This window comes from Siphateles boraxobius, unplaced genomic scaffold (assembly GCF_051911475.1).
Source record: "Siphateles boraxobius isolate OS27281-9 unplaced genomic scaffold, OSU_SipBor_1 8, whole genome shotgun sequence".
Lineage (NCBI taxonomy): Eukaryota > Metazoa > Chordata > Actinopteri > Cypriniformes > Leuciscidae > Siphateles > Siphateles boraxobius.
Window position 1 is genome coordinate 31609432 of NW_027509208.1, and position 18655 is coordinate 31628086.

Below are 18655 nucleotides of genomic sequence, written 5' to 3' on the forward strand. Positions count from 1 at the left end.
TTCTTTCTTTCTTTCTTTCTAACTAATCTTTCTTCTTTCTTTCTTTCTTTCTAACTAATCTTTCTTTCTTTCTTTCTAACTAATCTTTCTTCTTTCTTTCTTTCTTTCTTTCTTTCTTTCTTTCTTTCTTTCTTTCTTTCTTTCTTTCTAACTAATCTTTCTTCTTTCTTTCTAACTAATCTTTCTTCTTTCTTTCTAACTAATCTTTCTTCTTTCTTTCTTTCTTTCTTTCTAACTAATCTTTCTTCTTTCTTTCTTTCTTTCTTTCTTCCTTTCTTTTTCTTTCTTTCTTTCTAACTAATCTTTCTTCTTTCTTTCTTTCTTTCTTTCTAACTAATCTTTCTTCTTTCTTTCTTTCTTTCTTTCTTTCTAACTAATCTTTCTTCTTTCTTTCTTTCTTTCTAACTAATCTTTCTTCTTTCTTTCTTTCTAACTAATCTTTCTTCTTTCTTTCTTTCTTTCTTTCTTTTTCTTTCTTTCTTTTTCTTTCTTTCTAACTAATCTTTCTTCTTTCTTTCTTTCTTTCTTTCTTTCTTTCTAACTAATCTTTCTTCTTTCTTTCTTTCTTTCTTTCTAACTAATCTTTCTTCTTTCTTTCTTTCTTTCTAACTAATCTTTCTTCTTTCTTTCTTTCTTTCTAACTAATCTTTCTTCTTTCTTTCTTTCTTTCTTTCTTTCTTTCTTTCTTTCTTTCTTTTTCTTTCTTTCTTTCTTTTTCTTTCTTTCTAACTAATCTTTCTTCTTTCTTTCTTTCTAACTAATCTTTCTTCTTTCTTTCTTTCTTTCTTTCTAACTAATCTTTCTTTCTTTCTTTCTAACTAATCTTTCTTCTTTCTTTCTTTCTTTCTAACTAATCTTTCTTCTTTCTTTCTTTCTTTCTTTCTTTCTTTCTTTCTTTCTTTCTTTCTTTCTTTCTTTCTTTCTAACTAATCTTTCTTCTTTCTTTCTAACTAATCTTTCTTCTTTCTTTCTAACTAATCTTTCTTCTTTCTTTCTTTCTTTCTTTCTTTCTTTCTTTCTTTCTTTCTTTCTTTCTTTCTTTCTTTCTTTCTTTCTTTCTAACTAATCTTTCTTCTTTCTTTCTTTCTTTCTTTTTCTTTCTTTCTTTCTAACTAATCTTTCTTCTTTCTTTCTTTCTTTCTTTCTAACTAATCTTTCTTCTTTCTTTCTTTCTAACTATTCTTTCTTCTTTCTTTCTTTCTTTCTTTCTTTCTTTCTTTCTTTCTAACTAATTCTTTCTTTCTTTCTTTCTAACTAATCTTTCTTCTTTCTTTCTTTCTTTCTTTCTTTCTTTCTTTCTTTCTTTCTTTCTTTCTTTTTCTTTCTTTCTTTCTTTCTTTCTAACTAATATTTCTTCTTTCTTTCTTTTTCTTTCTTTCTTTCTTTCTTTCTTTCTTTCTTTCTTTCTTTCTTTCTTTCTTTCTAACTAATATTTCTTCTTTCTTTCTTTCTTTCTTTCTTTCTTTCTTTCTAACTAATATTTCTTCTTTCTTTCTAACTAATATTTCTTCTTTCTTTCTTTCTAACTAATCTTTCTTTCTTTCTTTCTAACTAATCTTTCTTTCTTTCTTTCTTTCTAACTAATCTTTCTTCTTTCTTTCTTTCTTTCTTTCTTTCTTTCTTTCTTTCTTTCTTTCTTTCTAACTAATCTTTCTTCTTTCTTTCTTTCTTTCTTTCTAACTAATCTTTCTAACTAATTATTTCTTTCTTTCTTTCTAACTAATCTTTCTTCTTTCTTTCTTTCTTTCTTTCTTTCTTTCTTTCTTTCTTTCTTTCTTTCTTTCTTTCTTTCTTTCTTTCTTTCTAACTAATCTTTCTTTCTAACTAATTCTTTCTTTCTTTCTTTCTAACTAATCTTTCTTCTTTCTTTCTTTCTTTCTTTCTTTCTTTCTTTCTAACTAATATTTCTTCTTTCTTTCTTTCTTTCTTTCTTTCTTTCTAACTAATATTTCTTTCTTTCTTTCTTTCTTTCTTTCTAACTGATATTTCTTCTTTCTTTCTTTCTAACTAATCTTTCTTTCTTTCTTTCTTTCTTTCTAACTAATCTTTCTTCTTTCTTTCTAACTAATCTTTCTTCTTTCTTTCTTTCTTTCTTTCTTTCTTTTTTACTTTTTCTTTCTTTCTTTCTAACTAATCTTTCTTCTTTCTTTCTTTCTTTCTAACTAATCTTTCTTCTTTCTTTCTTTCTAACTAATCTTTCTTCTTTCTTTCTTTCTTTCTTTCTTTCTAACTAATCTTTCTTCTTTCTTTCTTTCTTTCTTTCTAACTAATCTTTCTTTCTAACTAATTATTTCTTTCTTTCTTTCTAACTAATCTTTCTTTCTTTCTTTCTTTCTTTCTAACTAATATTTCTTCTTTCTTTCTTTCTTTCTAACTAATCTTTCTTTCTAACTAATTATTAAGTTGGCTTGTGAGAGCCAACTTACTGATATTGTACTTAAACTTATTATTATTATTAAGTTGGCTTGTGAGAGCCAACTTACTGATATTGTACTTAAACTTATTATTATTATTATTATTATTATTATTCTGTCAAAACTCTATCTCCTCCTAGAGCTTTAACTCCACATACTCCAAACTCGGCACAGACACTCAGACTGTTCTGACTCGGTATGCTATATCTTTTCTAACTGATCGGACTTACGGTTTTCCTAAAAATGACGATCAAAGTCGGAAAAAACTCCCATTGACTTAACATGGCGGAATGTTCAGATTTTCAAACTCCCCAACTGTCAAAAATTCAAATCTAAATACCTTGAAGCCCTAGACTGAATCAAACTGCCATTCTATATACTATATGAGCCATTGAGACTCATTTAAACTAATAAACTCATATATCTATGACACTTATCTATCTACACTTAAACTCTTAAACTCATAATAAATTAATAAACTCTAAACTTGAACTCTTAGACTAATTTAAACTTATAAACTCTAAACTCATAAACTCATACACTTATAAACTCATACACTTATAAACTCATGAATTCAAACTCTTATGAACTCAAACTCATAAATTAATAAACTCTGAACTCTTACTCATTTAAACTTATAAACTCTAAACTCATAAACTCGTACACTTATAAACTCATGAATTCATACACTTATGAACTCATGAATTCATAAACTTATAAACTCATACACTTATGAACTCATGAATTCATACACTTATGAACACAATCTTTCTATCTCTCTTTCTTTCTTTCTCTCTTTCTTTCTAAATAATCTTTCTATATTTCTTTCTTTCTAGCTAATCTTTCTATCTTTCTTTCTTTCTTTCTTTCTAACTAATTTTACTTTCTATCTTTTTCTTTCTAACTAATCTTTCTTTCTTTCTAACTAATCTTTCTATCTTTCTTTCTATCTCTCTTTCTAATCTTTCTTTCTAACTAATCTTTCTTTCTTTCTTTCTTTCTTTTCTAACTAATCTATTTCTTTCTAACTAATCTTTCTTTCTTTCTTTCTAACTAATCTTTCTATCTTTCTTTCTTTCTTTCTAATCTTTCTTTCAATCTTTCTTTTTTTCTTTCTTTCTAACTAATCTTACTTTCTAACTTTCTTTCATTCTAACTAATCTTTCTTTCTAACTAATCTTTCTTTCTTTCTAACTAATCTTTCTATCTCTCTTTCTCTCTTTCTTTCTAACTAATCTTTCTATCTATCTTTATTTCTTTCTAATCTTTCTTTCAATCTTTCTTTCTTTTTAGCAACCACCCAAAATACCTTAAAACACCCTAGCAACACCATAGCAACCACCCAAAATGCTCTAGAACACCCTAGCAACCACCCAGAACACCCTAGCAACCACCCAAAATACCTTAAATCATCCTAGCAACACCATAGCAACCACCCAAAATACCCTAGAACACCCTAGCAACACCCTAGCAACCACCAGAACACCCTAGCAACTGCATAGCAACGACCCAGAACACCCTAGCAACCACCCAAAATACCTTAAATCACCCTAGCAACACCATAGCAACCACCCAAAATAACCTAGAACACCCTAGCAACCACCAGAACACCCTAGCAATTGCCTAGCAACCACCCAGAACACCCTAGCAACCACCCAAAATAACTTAAATCACCCTAGCAACACCATAGCAACTACCCAAAATACCCTAGAACACCCTAGCAACACCCTAGCAACCACCAGAACACCCTAGCAACTGCCTAGCAACCACCCAGAACACCCTAGCAACCACCCAAAATACCTTAAATCACCCTAGCAACACCATAGCAACCACCAGAACACCCTAGCAACTGCCTAGCAACCCCAGAACACCCTAGCAACTGCCTAGCAACCACCCAGAACACCATAGCAACCACCCAAAATACCTTACAACACCTTAGCAACACCATAGCAACCACCCAGAACACCATGGCAACCATCCAAAATACCTTAAAACACCCTAGCAACACCATAGCAACCACCCAAAATACCGTAGAACACCCAAGCAACACCATAGCAACCATCCAAAACACCCTAGCAACCACCTAAAATACCTTAGCAACCGCCAGGCAACCACCCAGAACACCTTAGCAACCCACTATAAACACCCTAGCAACTTTAAATTACTTCAAACTATACTTCAAACTTTAAACTACTTTAAACTTTAAACCATTAAAACTTTAAACTTTAAACTACTTTAAACTTTAAACTAATTTCAACTTCAAACTACTTTAAAATTTAAACTAATTTAAACTTTAAACTAATTTAAACTTCTTCAAACTTATTGGTCCAAACTTTCACAAGCCAACTTAAAGTTTGTCTCGACGAACTTTTTCTAGTTATTATTATTGTTGTTGTTGAAAGCAGTTGTGAACAATTTCTTTTCAGGATTCTTTGATGAATAGAAAGTTCAAAAGAACAGCATTTATCTGAAATAGAAAGCTTTTGCAGCATGATAAATGTCTATACTGTCACTTTTGATCAGTTTAATGGATCCTTGCTGAATAAAATTATTAATTTCTTTCCAAAAAAAACTCTTACTGACCCCAAATTTTTGAACGGTAGTAATAATGTTACAAAAGCTTTCTATTTCAGAAAAATGCTGTTTTAATAAAATGGGGCAAATAATTGTTCCCAATGTGTTTTGGAGAAAGATATTTATTTAATAATGTGATTTCTCCCCCACTTTCAGTTCATTTACTTCAATGAAAGGTTAGATTTTTGCTAATTTTTGGAATAAAATATCAAAGTGATAAACGATGCAGATTTATTTTTTACAGCCATCTTTGATCATATTTACCAAGGGAGCAAATAATTCTGACCTGCACTGTACACTGTATATACTATTTAAGTTTAAATATAAAATCTGTCCAAATATTTTTCACTATAATTATTACTTTTGAAATATTGATATTATCAAATGGATTTCTATAATTTGATCAAACTACAGATCAAACAATACGTTTTTAGAATAACGAAGCACAGAACATAACAGAATTAATCAGATTTAATGCTAATAATTACTGTGCTGTTATTTTCCCACAAAAATGACACCACTTCCTGGCAGATGATGTCATTAAGGAAGTTTTTCAAAAGATTTTTAGAACATAGTGTTCCAAAGAGACTTTGGTTTGAAATATTTTGATTCGATAACAAATGACCAAACACCTGGAATATTCTTAATAGATCTTAATCTTCATATTAGAAGTTAGTGCTGCACCTGGAGACATGATACAAATGAACATCCACTCAAACCAAAGTAGCGAAATATATATATTTATAAATGGTGAGCTTAGTATTTTATCCATTGTATTAAGACTCATGGGGACTTGAAAATCCACTACATAATAATAATGGCCTCTCTAATACGTGACGTTTGTTTGCAAAAAAGGACAGGGACAAGTAAAGAAAATATGTGTGATACAGCAGCCAGAACACACACACTGTGTGAAATGAGTGTTGTCTCTGTAACATAAGTCACTTTCTCTTCGTGACAGTCTCCTGACTGCAGTCCTCTGGGAGATTAATCAGTGTAAAAACGGTAGAAAAGAGGACTGATGATGTCATATGTTCCTGCTACTATGATGTGAATTGGTGCATCACATTTTTATTTACTCTCGCTCATTGTGAGATTGGGATTGTGCAGGTCTGCTTCGCATCACGGTCACACTTCTGTTTTGTCCCACACACATTCACATTCACTCCATTCAGATTGACTGATAGCTGTTAAAGTCTGTCTGTGTGTTTGAGTGCCTGATTTTGTGTGTGTGTGTGTGTGTTGTTTTCTTGCAGAATGGCAGAACACCTTTGCATTTGGCTGCCTATAAAGGCCACATCGCTGTTGTGAGGATTCTGCTTGCAGCTGGTTGTGACCTGGATATTCAAGATGATGTGAGTATAAAATGTTTGCAGCATTTTCTCGTAAAAACAAACATATCATTGATGACCTGTGCCGTCGCTAGGTTTTCTGGGCCCTCTGTACATTTTCATTGGGCTAAGTCACTGTTGAAGTCTAATCTTTCTATAAAAAAAAGACTTAACTATATATATATATATATATATTAGCTTTTAAATTTTTGCTAACTATAATAACCCTGGAACATAGCCATAGTTAAGTCTTTCTTTATTTTATAGAAAGATTAGACTATATATATATATATATATATATATATATATATATATATATATATACATATATATAAAATATTACTTATTAATATTACTTAACTTATTTTATTTCAGCAATATTTCACATTTTCAACTTTATGTTCTGAAATAAACTTAAACTGAGAAAAAATGAATAGAATACTAAATAGACAAATAAAAATTACAAAAACACAACAAAACTACTAAAAATTTAAAATTGAAATTAAATATAAAACCCAATTCAAAGTATTAATAAAAGCTATAATAGTATCTAACACTGCTATGTTGACACTGCCAGCCTTACTGCTCACTTCTGATTTATTACTCAGATCTGGCTGTTCACATTATCTTGAAAGGTTGCCATTGTCAGATTCGAGTGTGAACTGTTCATGGTCCTACACTGACCCGCATACGAAGAAGAACACGCTGTCATACGGAAATCAGTATCTATGTTATCATTTATACGGTAATATGCCACGGAAGCCTGTGAATGTGCGTGCTGGCGATAAGGATTAAAATGAAAAAAAAAGAACAAAATTATCAAATAATATTAATATGACTCCTCAACTCTTGCTTGTATATATCTTTCACCATAATTCCTGTGAGTTCAAACGCCTCACTGTCCCTCCACTTACTGCCTTGAAAGGGACGTAAAAGTGAGGATAGTGCCTCGTTTATTTCCTGACAGGAATGTTCAGTGGATTGTACTGTTGTTTAACAACATACCGATTGTTCAGCCAAAGAAACATCTTTCTGAAGGAAAAAATAAGTAGACAAAGACTCCATAAAATAATTAGTGAGTTTACATGCTCTAGTATTTTTATTCAGTGTGTGCCATTGTAAAGACTGTAAGTCTATCCCTCACAGCCTTGCTTTCATCCATGTTAAATGCAGAATGCTGTCAGAATACTGAGGTCTAATCTCTTCAGGCTGGAGTCACACTACTAAACATCTGACCTGGATCTGATCTAGATCAAGCAAAATCGAAACATCAGACCTGGATCTGATCTAGATCAAGCAAAATCGAAACATCAGACCTGGATCTGATCTAGATCAAGCAGAATCGAAACATCAGACCTGGATCTGATCTAGATCAAGCAGAATCGAAACATCAGACCTTGATCTGATCTAGATCAAGCAGAATCGAAACATCAGACCTGGATCTGATCTAGTCAAGCAGAATCGAAACATCAGACCTGGATCTGATCTAGATCAAGCAGAATTGAAGCATCAACCTGGATCTGATCTAGATCAAGCAGAATCGAAACATCAGACCTGGATCTGATCTAGATCAAGCAGAATCGAAACATCAGACCTGGGTCTGATCTAGATCAAGCAAAATCGAAACATCAGACCTGGATCTGATCTAGATCAAGCAAAATCGAAACATCAGACCTGGATCTGATCTAGATCAAGCAGAATCGAAACATCAGACCTGGATCTGATCTAGATCAAGCAGAATCGAAACATCAGACCTGCATCTGATCTAGATTAAGCAGAATCGAAACATCAGACCTGGATCTGATCTAGATCAAGCAGAATTGAAGCATCAGATCTGGATCTGATCTAGATCAAGCAGAATTGAAACATCAGACCTGGATCTGTTCTAGATCAAGCAGAATCGAAACATCAGACCTGGATCTGATCTAGATCAAGCAGAATTGAAGCATCAACCTGGATCTGATCTAGATCAAGCAGAATCGAAACATCAGACCTGGATCTGATCTAGAACAAGCAAAATCGAAACATCAGACCTGGATCTGATCTAGATCAAGCAAAATCAAAACATCAGAACTGGATCTGATCTAGATCAAGCAGAATCGAATTATCAGACCTGGATCTGATCTAGATCAAGCAGAATCGAAATCTCAGACCTGGATCTGATCTAGATCAAGCAGAATCGAAACATCAGACCTGCATCTGATCTAGATCAAGCAGAATCAAAACATCAGACCTGGATCTGATCTAGATCAAGCAGAATTGAAGCATCAGACCTGGATCTGATCTAGATCAAGCAGAATCGAAGCATCAGACCTGGATCTGATCTAGATCAAGCAGAATCGAAACATCAGACCTGGGTCTGATCTAGATCAAGCAGAATCGAAAACATCAGATTCACTTTTTTTTTTTACATCAGGCCACTTTTGTCTGAATGACTACATTCAAATAAAAACCCACTAAACTAGTAATTGGGTTTTTGAAACCTTATATAGTGCAACTGGAGTCATAAACGTCTATGTACATTTAAAAGAATAATTCACCCAAAAATATTCACCAGATTCCTTCCAAACCCCCATGACTTTCTTCTGTGCAGCACAAAAGCAGATGTTTTGAGGAAAAGCATAAAAGCACCATAAGTCATGCATTTAAATTCAGGTCTGAAGACCGATGAGGAACAGAGCACAGCACGTTTATAGTTTTAGTATTTTTCATTCATATTTTAGACAGATGATATTCCAAACTTAAATTTGTTTTCATGAACCTTATCTGTGTTTTGGCAACCATGCCAATTTTTTTTTTTTTTTTGTAGTTTGTTTTTCTTTCTGCTCCAGAAAAAGAATCCTGATTTTACAGAAGATCCTCTACAGAAAACTGAAAACAGAGAAATGTTGATCTTAAACCGTGTTTCCTGTACTTCTATTGAATCTATTGCGCTACAGCAAACAAAATCATATTTATACAGCTTTTTTTTTACAATTCAAAATCTGTTGTCGTGTTATGACCAGAATCAGAAATCTGTTGGAAAGATTTGTCCAAAACAAGATTGCTAAACTGTTTTGGGCCTTGTTTTAAAAAGATCCCTTGCATGTCAGTGAGAGTAACGCAGTCCTCTGATGTGCTTAGACACCTGTCCCATAAACAACACACTGAGCCAGACCACAGGATCGGCTTGACTGATGTGTTGTTCTCCCTCAGGGTGACCAGACAGCCGTGCACAGAGCCGCTGTGGTGGGGAACACTGACGTCATCTCAGCGCTCCTTCAGGAAGGATGTGCACTAGATAGACAAGACAAGGTACATATTTCTCATTCTCATATATGCTAAAAAAAAGAAGTTACTATAGCAGGAGTTGCATTGCTCTGTTTTCATTTCTTCCACTGCACATAGGTATATATCTCAAGAACAATGTACAGTAATCTGGTCAAATAACTTGAATATTGATTTGAGTGTAAATACTTTTATTATGTGAGAAGGAGAACATGGAGTGACATGAGATATGTGAAACTATCACAGTTATGTAGGAAATCGGCTGCCTGGGACAACAGACAAAATGCCCCACATTTTGTGCTTGAACCTACCGCAACATTTTCCCTGATTACATTTTTTTTTTAATTCCTTAAAATTGTGACACCTAGGAAGTGACATTATTTGGTTCCTTTCTACAACTATATATTTATTATACATGAATGCATATATACACACTCACAGGCCACTTTATTAGGTACACCTTGCTAGTGCCGGGTTGAACCCTCTTTTGCCTTCAGAACTGCCTTCAGACATCTATTTTAAAATGTTACTGTACATTTAACTGTACATTAGGAACTCCTGTTCCTCCACATCTCAAAGCTGCTCTATTGGATTGAGATCTGGTGACTGTGAAGGCCGTTGAGTGCTTTGAGATTACTTGAGCTTTGTGACATGGCCTGCTATCCTGCTGGAAGAAGATACAATATTCTGGTAGACTTTGACATTTAAACGTTGCTCAGTTGGTACTAAGGGGCGCAAAGTGTGTCAAGAAAATAATCCACACACCATTACACCACCAGCCTGAACCACTGACACATGTCCAACATTGAGTTGCTTCCAAAGGATTGGCTGAGAAGATATTTGCATTAATGAGCAGTTGACAAAAGTGTAGCCTACCAGTGGCTGTTGTGTGTGTTTTACACTACCGTTCAAAAGTTTGGGGTCAATACGATTTTTTTTTAAAGAAATTAATACTTTTCTTCAGAAAGGACGCATTAAATTGATCAAAAGTGAAAGACATTTATAATAATGCAAAATATATTTTTTTTAATTAAATGCTTTTCTCTTGAACTTTCAAAGAATCCTGAAAAAAATGTATCACGGTTTGGACAAAAATATGAAGCAGCACAACTGTTTTCAACTGTGGTAATAATCATAAATGTTTCTTGAGCATCAAATAATCATATTAGAATGATTTCTGAAGGATCATGAAGACTGGAGTAATGATGCTGAAAATTCAGCTTTGAGGGTAAATTACACTTTACTATACATTCACATAGAAAACAGCTGTTTTACATTGAAATAATATTTCACAATATTACTGGGTTTGTTTTGTATTTTTAATCAAATAAATGCAGCCTTGGTGAGCAGAAGAGACTTCTTTTAAAAACAATACAAATCTTACCGACCCCAAACTTTTGAACAGCCGTGTGTATATTGGGTGTAAAATAGCGAGTGTGAAGTATGTGTGTGTCAGCGGCTGCTCTGTTTCCTCAGGATGGGAACACTGCTCTACACGAGGCTGCGTGGCACGGCTTCAGTCAGTCTGTCAAACTGCTGGTGAAGGCTGGAGCCAACGTTCACGCTAAAAACAAGGTATCATCTTCTGCCACTGCAAAAACAACCGACATCAATTATTTGCATGTAGTACAGTAGTCAACATTTAAAGTGGATCAATAAAGTTCATCAAAGTTGTCCTGAGACAAGAACAAGTACTGTTCAAAATTCATGTATGACTTTGATGAAAGGTTTTGATCCACTTCAAATCTTGACTACTGTATATAATGGTAGTGCTTGGTTGTTTGCCGACTGATCCTGTGTTTGGGTGATGTCACCACAATTGTAAATACATTGCACACGTGATGACTAGTTATGGTTACATTACAGCACAGCTTTATTGCTATAATAAAAAACTCAATACATCGTTTAAATAAATAAATTAATAAAAATGTGTTTGTCAGTGTTCATTTGATTATGATGATTATTTTATTCATTCATAAAGTAGCATCCTTCCATCAGAAGATCAAGCCTATACATTTAAGATGAATATTTAATACTCCATCCATGAGTGCTTTTTTTATAGCTCTATTGACCAATCAGCATTCAGGACTGCATCTGGATCCAGTAATGCTGCCTTCATCCACACCTAAATGCTGGAACAGTTACCGATTCATATTAGAACTGCAACAGCATTACACATTTTTAAATTAAAAACAAATCTCTTTTTTGTAGCCTATAATTTGTGATGTCCCTTGTTGTCTTATTTTTACTCAATGTTTTTGGTTTTAGAACATGTACAGCACATTGGTCAGCTGCGGTTGTTTTAATTGTGCTTTATAAATAAATTGAGATTGAGATTTACTACTTCCCACTTCAAAAGTCGTGATTACGAGCTCATCACTTTCAAATGTTGACTTGAGAGGGTGTTCATGTCCAATTTTTTAACTAGGAAACTAGTATTTCCGATAATTCCCGTCAGTATAATTGTGTGGTGTTCTGGCTGCCGTGATGTGCTGTCTCTCAGGCAGGGAACACGGCTCTTCATCTGGCGTGTCAGAATGGTCACGCTCAGAGCTCGAAGGTCCTGCTGCTTGGCGGCTCTCGGCCCGACAGCAAAAACAGCGTAAGTGCCATCAAACTGCTTTCTCTCTGATACGCTCTTCTCTTCATCTGTGTGTCGGTTTAATTAACTTGGAAACAACAAGCTATTCCAGTAATATTCGGTGGACTTGTTTTCCTCAGGTAGGGGACACGTGTCTGCATGTGTCTGCCCGGTATAACCATGTGAGTGTGATCCGAGCGCTCCTAGGTGCCATCTGCTCGGTTACTGAACGAAACCACGTGAGTGAGATCGGTTTTTGACATGCTAAACTTTACTTTACTTTACTTTATACTTTATTGTCAGACGAGTCTGAAATTTTTCTTGCATAACAGTGTCGATGTTTACAACATCTAACATACATTCTACATCGACATACACTTAAACATCACATATTAAATACTTATTAAACTCCTTCTAAAACTGTTTTAAACCGGTCATTCTGTGTCGGATCAAACAAACTTTAAAACTTCCCCGTCTAAAAATACAACCCCAAATCAGAAAAAGTTGGGACATTTTGTAAAATGCAATAAAGATTAATCAAGAAAATCAATTAATCAAGAATATAAATAAATCAAAAGTACAAAGAAACCTTTTCCAATGTTTTCACTGACCAACATAATTGTATTTTGTAAATATGAACAAATTTTGATTTTGATGGCTGCAACACACCCCAAAAAAGTTGGGACAGAGACCAAATAAAAGTAAAAAGATTATCCAAATTAGATTATCCAACTATTTTGAAACAGTCCACAATGAGCAGGTGAATTGGTAATAGCTGAGGGTATCGTGTTTGGGTGTAAAAGTGCTTCTCAGTCTTCTTCTCAGGCTCATCACTTTGTGCCAAATATCTTGAGAGAATTGTCAAACAATTAAAAAATCACATTTCTCAATGCAAGATTGCAAAGCATTTATGTCTTTTATCATCTTCCATTCATAATATTGTCACAAGATTCAGGGAATCCAGAGAAATCTCAGTCTGTGTTGGGTAAGGCAGTAGACCACTGTTGAATGTGCATGACTTTTGAGCCCTCAGATGGCATTGCACAAGATACCATCATGCTAATCCGTTAAATACAGACACATGTGCTCAGGAGTTTGGAAAACCATTTTCACTGAACACAGTCTGACTCTGCATTAAGAAATGCCACTTGAATCTCTGTTACGCAAGGAGAAAGCTTTACATCAGTTCTATGTGGAGATACCGGTGAGTTCTCTGGGCTTGAGCTCATCTCAGATGGTCTAAAGTGGAAATGTGTGCTGTGGTCAGATGAATCCGTGTTTCATCTTGTTTTTGGGAGAAAATGGATATTGAGTTCTCAGTCCCAAAGACGAAAGGGACCAACAAGACTTTCACCAGCGACAGGTGCAAAAGCAAACATCTGTGCTGGTATTGAGGTGCATCATTGCAAACGGTATGGGTAACTTGCATTATTGTGAAGGTACCATTGACATGGAGGCATATATTTGGATTGTACAGAGACATAAACTGCCATCAAGATGACATCTTTCCTGGGAAGCAAGACAATGCCAGGCCTCATTCTGCACGTGCTAAAACTGAGTGGTTTCTAGACACTCTGCACCATAGAAGGGATGTGCCTGCCTGTTTACTGCAGTCCAGATATGTCTCTTATGGAAAATGTATGACTCATCATGAAAAGAAGAATCAGGCAACGATGACCACAGACTGTTGAGCGGCTGTCTTGTATCGGACAAGATTGGGCAAATCTTCCACTAGCAAAACTCCAACAATTAGTATCCTCAACTCCCAAATGATTAAAAAGTGTAATTAAAAGGAAAGGTGATGTGACACAGTGGTAAACATGTCTCTGTCCCAACTTTTTTGGGGTGTGTTGCAGCCATCAAAATCAAAATTTGTTCATATTTATAAAATACAATTATGTTGGTCAGTGAAAACATTGGAAAACTTTTCTTTGTACTTTTGTCAGTTAAAAAAAGGTTAAAAAGAATGAACAAATAACAGATTCTTGATTTTATTGCCTTTTACAAAATGTCCCAACTTTTTCTGATTTGGGGTTGTATTTTTTCTGAAGAAAGACAAACATAAATAGTGATGAAAGCCAATATTAATGCCGTGGATGTACAGTATATTTACTTAGTAATCCACTATTTTGTAAAGGGGGATCAAAATGATAATTTTTACCTGATATTGGAGCAAAATAACAGGACGAGGTTAAATGACTTTAGAAAGATGTCACTCTTTTTTTTTACACAGAGATTGGTAGGTCTATTAGTAAAATCTGTTGACTTTAGCCATCTTGGTAGCACTTTATTTCAGTCCTGCACACTATGCACTTGTGTATGTACTTATTATAGCAATTATAATAACTGGGTAACTAGGTACTAACCCTGAATCTTCCCCAAAACCTCACCTTAACCCATGTAGTCCGCTTATATTCTTGGGCAACTGTAAGTACACATACTGGAAATGAAAGTGTAACTGCAATCTTTGTTGCACTATATGCCAATGATGACAGTTCAAAAATGGGAAAAGCACTTTTTTTTCAACAACCAAATAACAATGTTCCAAAATTCAAAAAAAAAAAAAAACATTGGTTAAGAACAAACTTCTAAATGGATATTAAGAAGATATCTTAAATACTTTTTGAGTTACAGGCATGTTAACTTTGAAAAAAATGCCAAAACTGCTTTTTCCCAATTTTTTGTCTGTCACTGTTGACACATAATGCAACAAAGATTGCTTAAGTCAACTTATTTTACTATTAGACCCAACAATCTCTGTGTATAAAATTAAATGATAATGCTGCCATCTTTCTAAAGAGGGAGTCATTTTTACACCCCTGTAAAGTGGCTCCAAATCTTAGGTAAAAATGGTCAAGTTGTTATTTTGACACCCCTCTACAAACTAGTGGATTACTCTGGAAATATTCATCCATGGCATTTAATACTTTGGTATTCTTCTTCATTTATGTATTTTCCAGGGGGAAAAAAGGATCAAAATCAAACTTTTAATCCGGGGACCTATGGTTAAGTTGACATGGAATGACCCATTTGACTGATCTTGTGTAAGCTGTAATTATGACCATATGAATGTGATGTCCAGGCAGGGGACTCCGCTTTACACATCGCAGCTGCATTGAACCACAGGAAGACTGTACGCATGTTACTGGAGGCTGGGGCCGACAGCCGCATCAAAAACAATGTGAGCACCTTCAGAAATATTTCATGAGCTTAGTGAAGCCCTGAAACGCACTCTACACAAGTGCTTGAACACAAATGCTTCTCGATATGATACACTGATACAGTTTCACATAATGTGTCTGAGCGAAATTCATAACGCAACACAAGAAGGCGTTGCATTCTTAGCTGAATCTTACTGAGCAAGTTAGTTAATGTCCCCCTGTAGTCAATAATTGTATCCCATAAAACTCATCTTTGTGGTGATTTTAATATGTTTTAAGACAAACCATGTGAAAATTTACAAGTCAACACCATTGCTGAGGATATCCTCCTTAAACCTGCAGTGAAACAAAGACAGTCTCAAAAACACGGTTTGAAATCGCTTGTGTTTCTGACGTCACAAACTACCTTGTAACCAATCAGATCAACGTGTGATCGTCAACGAGTGGATCTCTGAGCTCCTGTGAGTTAGTGGATGCGGGGCTCATATGCATATTCATAGAACCACATATACTAAAAGAGGCAAGGGTGTCGAGTTACATTCAAGATATTTGTACAATTTAATATGAATCTTTAGGGTCTAAATGAAAACTTTGTAATATACTTTTATTAAAAATTCTGATTAGTATTTTAAGAAAACACTAATTTTACCTGCGGAAAAACAGCTCTGTTTCCAGCTCGCCGTTTCAGTGCATATGCCTTTAAATGATAATGAGCTTGCTGACTCCGCCCCTCTGTTCTTTGGGGTGTTTTTGACACAACGTGGAGTGTTGCCTTGACAACAGTTGATGGTATATTTTGGCGAAAGAGTGGCAGCGGGAGTCTCTGAGGACACATCTGTAGTGTTGCCATACCAATTTGAACCGGAGTCGGACCCGGAACAAGATAACCGTCCCGAAGAAGTTCGACCATTAAGGTTCGAACAGGACGTTTCTGAATGGTTGGTTAACGTAATGTCACTTTAATCTATTATTGTATGTACTGTTACTTCTTAATCAGTAACATACAAGTAAACCAGGTGTAACTTATTGTTAGCACGTTAACTGTAACACTTGCATAAACAGTTTTTAATAACACAATAACCATAAAGCGTTGTTCATTATAAACGTGGGATTATGAATTATATTGAGAACGTCATAACGTTACATAGAATACATGCCATAATCTACCCTGAGTGTAAACATTAGCCGCATTCAACGTGAAGCGTGCAAGCGATTTGCAAAGATTAATATGTATCGTAAAAGGTTAATAAAACGTTACACTCACTTCTTCTGGAGGTGCAGCAGGAACACGAATAGTTGGTACCGATTCCTTTTTCAGGACCAGCTTCTTAGCAAAACCAGCTTTATACTGACCCTCGTTTAAAAAGCAGTCTGGTAAGAAATGATTCGCGCAAACATGAACACATTTACATTGATCATGGGGAATATTCCCATCGTAAACAAAACTCAGCCACTGCGTTTTCAGCGGTTCAAATTTAGGAACATCAAAATGATTTGTGTGTTTGTTATTGCACGCCATTCTGCTCGAGTGTAACAACAATGACGGACTATGATGACCGCTCGCTCAGGGCGGGGCTGTGTTGAAACACTGCTGTCAATCAACAACCGTGGGAGGGGCGTCATGCGCCGTGTGACGTCACACGGTGAAACGGCTCGATTTGAGACAGGGGAATACATATAAGGAGATTAAAACAAAAACACTGGATGGATTTTTATCATTATATGATGGTTGTGTACAGGCACTGCCAACACACATTTCAGTACAATCAACTTGTAAAAGTGCATGTACCATTATATGAACCCTTTAAGGGATAAAATAATTGACTACAGGGGGACTTTAAGGAACATGGTTCTCTAGCTTGGCATGCAGCAGAAATGACACATTTAAATGTGTGAATATGTGCATGGTTCTTAGCTGTGTGTCTGTTTTGGGTGAAGACAGGAGAGACGGCCCTCGATCAGGCTCGTGAAAATGATAATCCTGAAGTGGCACTGCTGCTCACCAAAGCCCCGCAAGTAAGAAAACACACACATACTCAAGAACCATTGATATGACAAGAAAACATATATCTCTAATATTTCATTATACAACAGAAAAAAACAACTACAATCAAATTCTATTTTTCAATTAATTAATTCTTGATTTATTATCTATTATTTATCAAGTTTCAAGTGGGATGTTTTAGGAATTAATTCAATATGAATTGCTCTTGCTCAGCTTCATGCACATCCTTCATGAATCACTAATTCACTAATCTCACATGAGCCAAAGGATGATTTCCATCCAGATTTAACCTGATGCAGAACAATACAAATAGTTTTGAGCACAAGTGTTTTAGTTGTAGGACAGATGAACAAATATCAGATCAGTTCCAAATATGTACAGATGAATACATCAGATTTGGTAATTCATCCAAATATGAAAGTTCTGTCATCATTTATTCACTACTTACACATCATTTACTCACCTAAGGCCATTGTATTTTTGTTCTCTCTCAGTCGTTTACAATGGAAGCGCCGCATATTTAGAAACGCCAGCAGAATGATGATGCGCTGAGTGCTTTCCGTTTTTTTCCGGATGCCGAGAGTTTAAAAATGATAAACTTTGGGTAAATACAGTGCTCATCGAAATCACTTTTTACCTAGCTGTCCAATCATTCAGTGGAGGAGGGCGGGACAAAAACCAACGACAACAACAAGCATAACAACAGAATAAAACATTTAAAACGAGAGACAGAACAATTACCTTACATAGCAACCAATGTGTTTTGACTGACAAAAAATAGCCAAGAAGAGCACCTGGCATTTTCAAATAACTAAAAACTTTGGTGGAAAGCCTTCAGTCAAAATCTGTATGACTTTCTTCTCTGGAACACACACACACACAAAACTGGTTTTGACCATGACATTTAATGGGGTGCAGAGCAACATCAGACCCTGTTAACTTCAATTACATGGGGAGCAAAAAAAAAAAAACTCCCTTTGTGTTCCACTTGAAGAAACTTATTTTTTAATATATTTATTTTTATTTATTTAATATCCCTTTGACATGCAACAAAAATAACACTCTTCAGCTTTACATTTATTTGTGTTAAGAATGAAGACCAGCAACATTTTCCTCAATGTCTGTATGTGCATGTAGAGCTTCACTCGAGGACGCACTGTGAGGAAGAGGAGGGACAAGATGAAGACTGAGGGTCGAGCACAGTCGGTCCCTCGCGAGGAGATGCTGCCGAGAAAGGTAGAGGAACAAAACTCCTCTCAGACACCATCACAACAGAATGAGGAACTGTATTAGAGTCAAGTCAAAATGTGCATAACATTTTC

The 18655-nt window shown here is 34.9% G+C and overlaps 1 protein-coding gene across 1 annotated transcript in view; it reads left to right on the forward strand.

Moving 5' to 3' along the window:
- Positions 1 to 18655, forward strand: part of ankrd6b (ankyrin repeat domain 6b) — a 50249-nt gene that overhangs the window by 22988 nt on the left and 8606 nt on the right. The window contains exons 3-10 of the mRNA XM_077219652.1: positions 6245 to 6343; positions 9515 to 9613; positions 11063 to 11161; positions 12090 to 12188; positions 12308 to 12406; positions 15250 to 15348; positions 17267 to 17344; positions 18471 to 18569. Coding sequence (XP_077075767.1) covers positions 6245 to 6343; positions 9515 to 9613; positions 11063 to 11161; positions 12090 to 12188; positions 12308 to 12406; positions 15250 to 15348; positions 17267 to 17344; positions 18471 to 18569 — 771 coding nt within the window. The remainder of the gene's footprint in view (positions 1 to 6244; positions 6344 to 9514; positions 9614 to 11062; positions 11162 to 12089; positions 12189 to 12307; positions 12407 to 15249; positions 15349 to 17266; positions 17345 to 18470; positions 18570 to 18655) is intronic.